We start from the raw sequence: 2,706 nt of genomic DNA on the forward strand, positions 1-2,706 counted from the left end.
ACTCCAGAGTGTTGTTCAGCATGGGGGTGAGTAGAAAATGAAGGCTAATCATGTTTTGGGTGTACTATTCCTTTAAGGACATGGAGTTTTTCCTCAAACTTGAGAAAATTAAATATACAATGAGAGGATGTACAGACAATTTTTTCCAAAGATGGCAGAGTTTTCTTTCTTATTTTTCAAATTTGAAGCTCCTACCTAACTAAACATATGTGCCTGTTGCTGCATTTGGCTGATGTTTTTTTTTTTTTTCCTATTATTATTATCTATTTTATTTCTCTGCTGAACATGTTGGGCTGAGACAGGGTGGGAATGGGGTGTTTTGTTCTCTTCTTTTATTGTTCTTATTTTGTTTTGTTTTTATTGTATATCTAGTAGGTGTGACTATTTCAACATTTGTACTGTATGTGTATATATTAGGCCCCGTCCACACAAAGTCAAACCCTGGCCTAAACGCACAAATTTTTCACCAAACCAGCCTCTCATCCATACGAAGCCGGCGTTTCGGGGGTCTGTAAACGATCTTTTTTTTATTCAGCCTTCAGAGTGGGAAGATTTTGAAACGCCGTTTTCGCGTTTCCATCTTTAAGCTCTAACCGCATTTTTTTCTTACACGCATGCGTCATAGCGTCGCCTCTAAACACGCATGCGCGACACAGTATCACAACAACAATGGCGCCGTTGCTGCTAATGCTACTCACCCTGCTGTCGGGCTTACAACAGAATCTTCTTCTTCTGGAATATCTCCAGGAAGAACAGAGCAATATAGACGACATAGTTCAGCACCTGAATTTGACTGAACCACGAAAATGGACCCGCAGGGCAACCATGTATAAATATTAGTGCGCATGCCCAACATTTCGTCGCCTATTTTTGCTTTGGCACCACAGCGCCACTTACAGGCCTGGCATACATTTTGCAGCGTTTTCATGCATTCGTGTGGACGATCACATTTATTTTACGTCTCCGTCTTTACGACAAACGTTCTGGAAAATATTAGCGTTTCGTGTTCGTTTGACTCCGTGTGGACGGGGCCTTAGAAGTTATACCTGCATAAATATGTTTATCCAAAAAAAAAAAGCGAATTGTATTCCTTATTGTGATTGTCTTACCATTTGCTTCAATAAAAACAATTTGAAAAAAATAAATAAATAGAAATATCACTACTTCTTATGCAATAAATGTAACTTCTCTGCATTTTAAATTTGATTGGAATACCTTAACGGCTGTTGAAACCAGCTTAATGTTATGGTTCATCTTAAAAATTGGAAATTTCTCCAATATGAGATCAATAAAGTTCAATTATTATTATTATTTTAAAGTCAGTCGCAAAATTGCGCGTTAACGGTTCTGTTGTCATTGCGGCCATAAAGGAGGCATTGATTTAATAACAGATGATGAAAGGGAAGTCTGTGTCCATGTGAAGATATCTGGAGATAACCCACAACCTGCCCACTGATTGCATGCACTTTTTTCCATGCAAGTTAAGGTTCCTGGTTTGGATTCTTTAAATTATGCCCTTTGTCTAATAAAACTATTTAATACATCAGTCTCACTTCCTAGAGTGATTGAAAAATATCAAACTTTTTCAAAATATTCTTGATTCGCTTTTTTAGATTGAACAGAATTTCAAAAGCTGTGGCAGCAACATAAATCCTGGACTCATACTGTTTAAAAATATATTTGGTAACCAGTAAAATAATGAGATGTTGGGAAAAAAAAGGCTGTTGTTACCCGCCGTCTGACTGCACAGGCTGGAACAATTTGAAATTGTGCAACGGCACCATTTTGAGGGTGGCAGCCCCTGACAACTGTGAACATAAAGGAATCTTTGTCTTTCAGTGCTGCTGGAGAACGTTGGTGAAGAACTGGACCCCATCCTGGAGCCTCTCCTGCTCAAAAAGACCTTCAAACAGGGCGGGACTCTGTGCATCCGACTGGGAGATAAAACTATAGAGTATGCTGCTGATTTCCGCTTCTATATCACCACAAAGTTACGCAATCCTCACTATTTACCTGAGATCTCAGTGAAGGTAGGACTCCTCAAATATATAGGAAACATTTGTACAGCTGGTTTGATGTTGATGCACTGCTGCAAAACGTCGCTCCACACTTCACCTCAAAATGCCCAACAATGTTTTCTAAAAGGAAAATGGAAAGATGTTTTACTCCAAAAAAATTTTTGAGAACAACTTTGTTCTTTTTCACAGATTTTATCTTTCTTCAAATTCTATTTCTTCATCCAGTTCACAGTTGTTCCAAAAAAAGAAAATGAAAAAACAATCCACTGGACTTTGTTTCCAAGTTTGAAGACGTTTCGCTTCCCATCCAGGAAGCTTTTTCAATTCAAAATGTCAGGAATGGCGTTGAGTTCAAGGGTTTTTTTTTTTTACAGTAGCCCGACAAAGCCTTGTTTTTGTTTTGCAAACATGCAAATTCTATTTCTCCAAATTGTATTTTTTCAAAAACGTTTTACTGATTTTATATAATCATTTTGTTTCTGCTTTTCAGGTTAAATTTTACGAATTGTATTCTTTTCAAATAGCATTTTACAGATCAAATCCCCTTCATTTCTGGGGGCGGGCTTTCCTCTGGAGGGAGGAACAAAGATGCATTTCAATTCGCCTGCATCGACATTAGCCAACAATCATTGGTTAAGAGTAGGGCTGCAACTAACGATTATTTTAAAAATCGATGAATCGGCCGATT

General features: G+C 37.9%; 1 protein-coding gene across 1 annotated transcript in view; it reads left to right on the forward strand.

Annotated features, from left to right (window-relative positions):
- The window catches only part of dnah7 (dynein, axonemal, heavy chain 7), a 129,979-nt gene that overhangs the window by 86,519 nt on the left and 40,754 nt on the right, over positions 1–2,706 (forward strand). The window contains exon 44 of the mRNA XM_015371242.1: positions 1,840–2,030. Within this exon, the coding sequence (XP_015226728.1) occupies positions 1,840–2,030 (191 nt within the window). The remainder of the gene's footprint in view (positions 1–1,839; positions 2,031–2,706) is intronic.

The sequence above is a fragment of the Cyprinodon variegatus genome, unplaced genomic scaffold (assembly GCF_000732505.1).
Source record: "Cyprinodon variegatus isolate N-32 unplaced genomic scaffold, C_variegatus-1.0 Scaffold3, whole genome shotgun sequence".
Taxonomy (NCBI): Eukaryota; Metazoa; Chordata; class Actinopteri; order Cyprinodontiformes; family Cyprinodontidae; genus Cyprinodon; species Cyprinodon variegatus.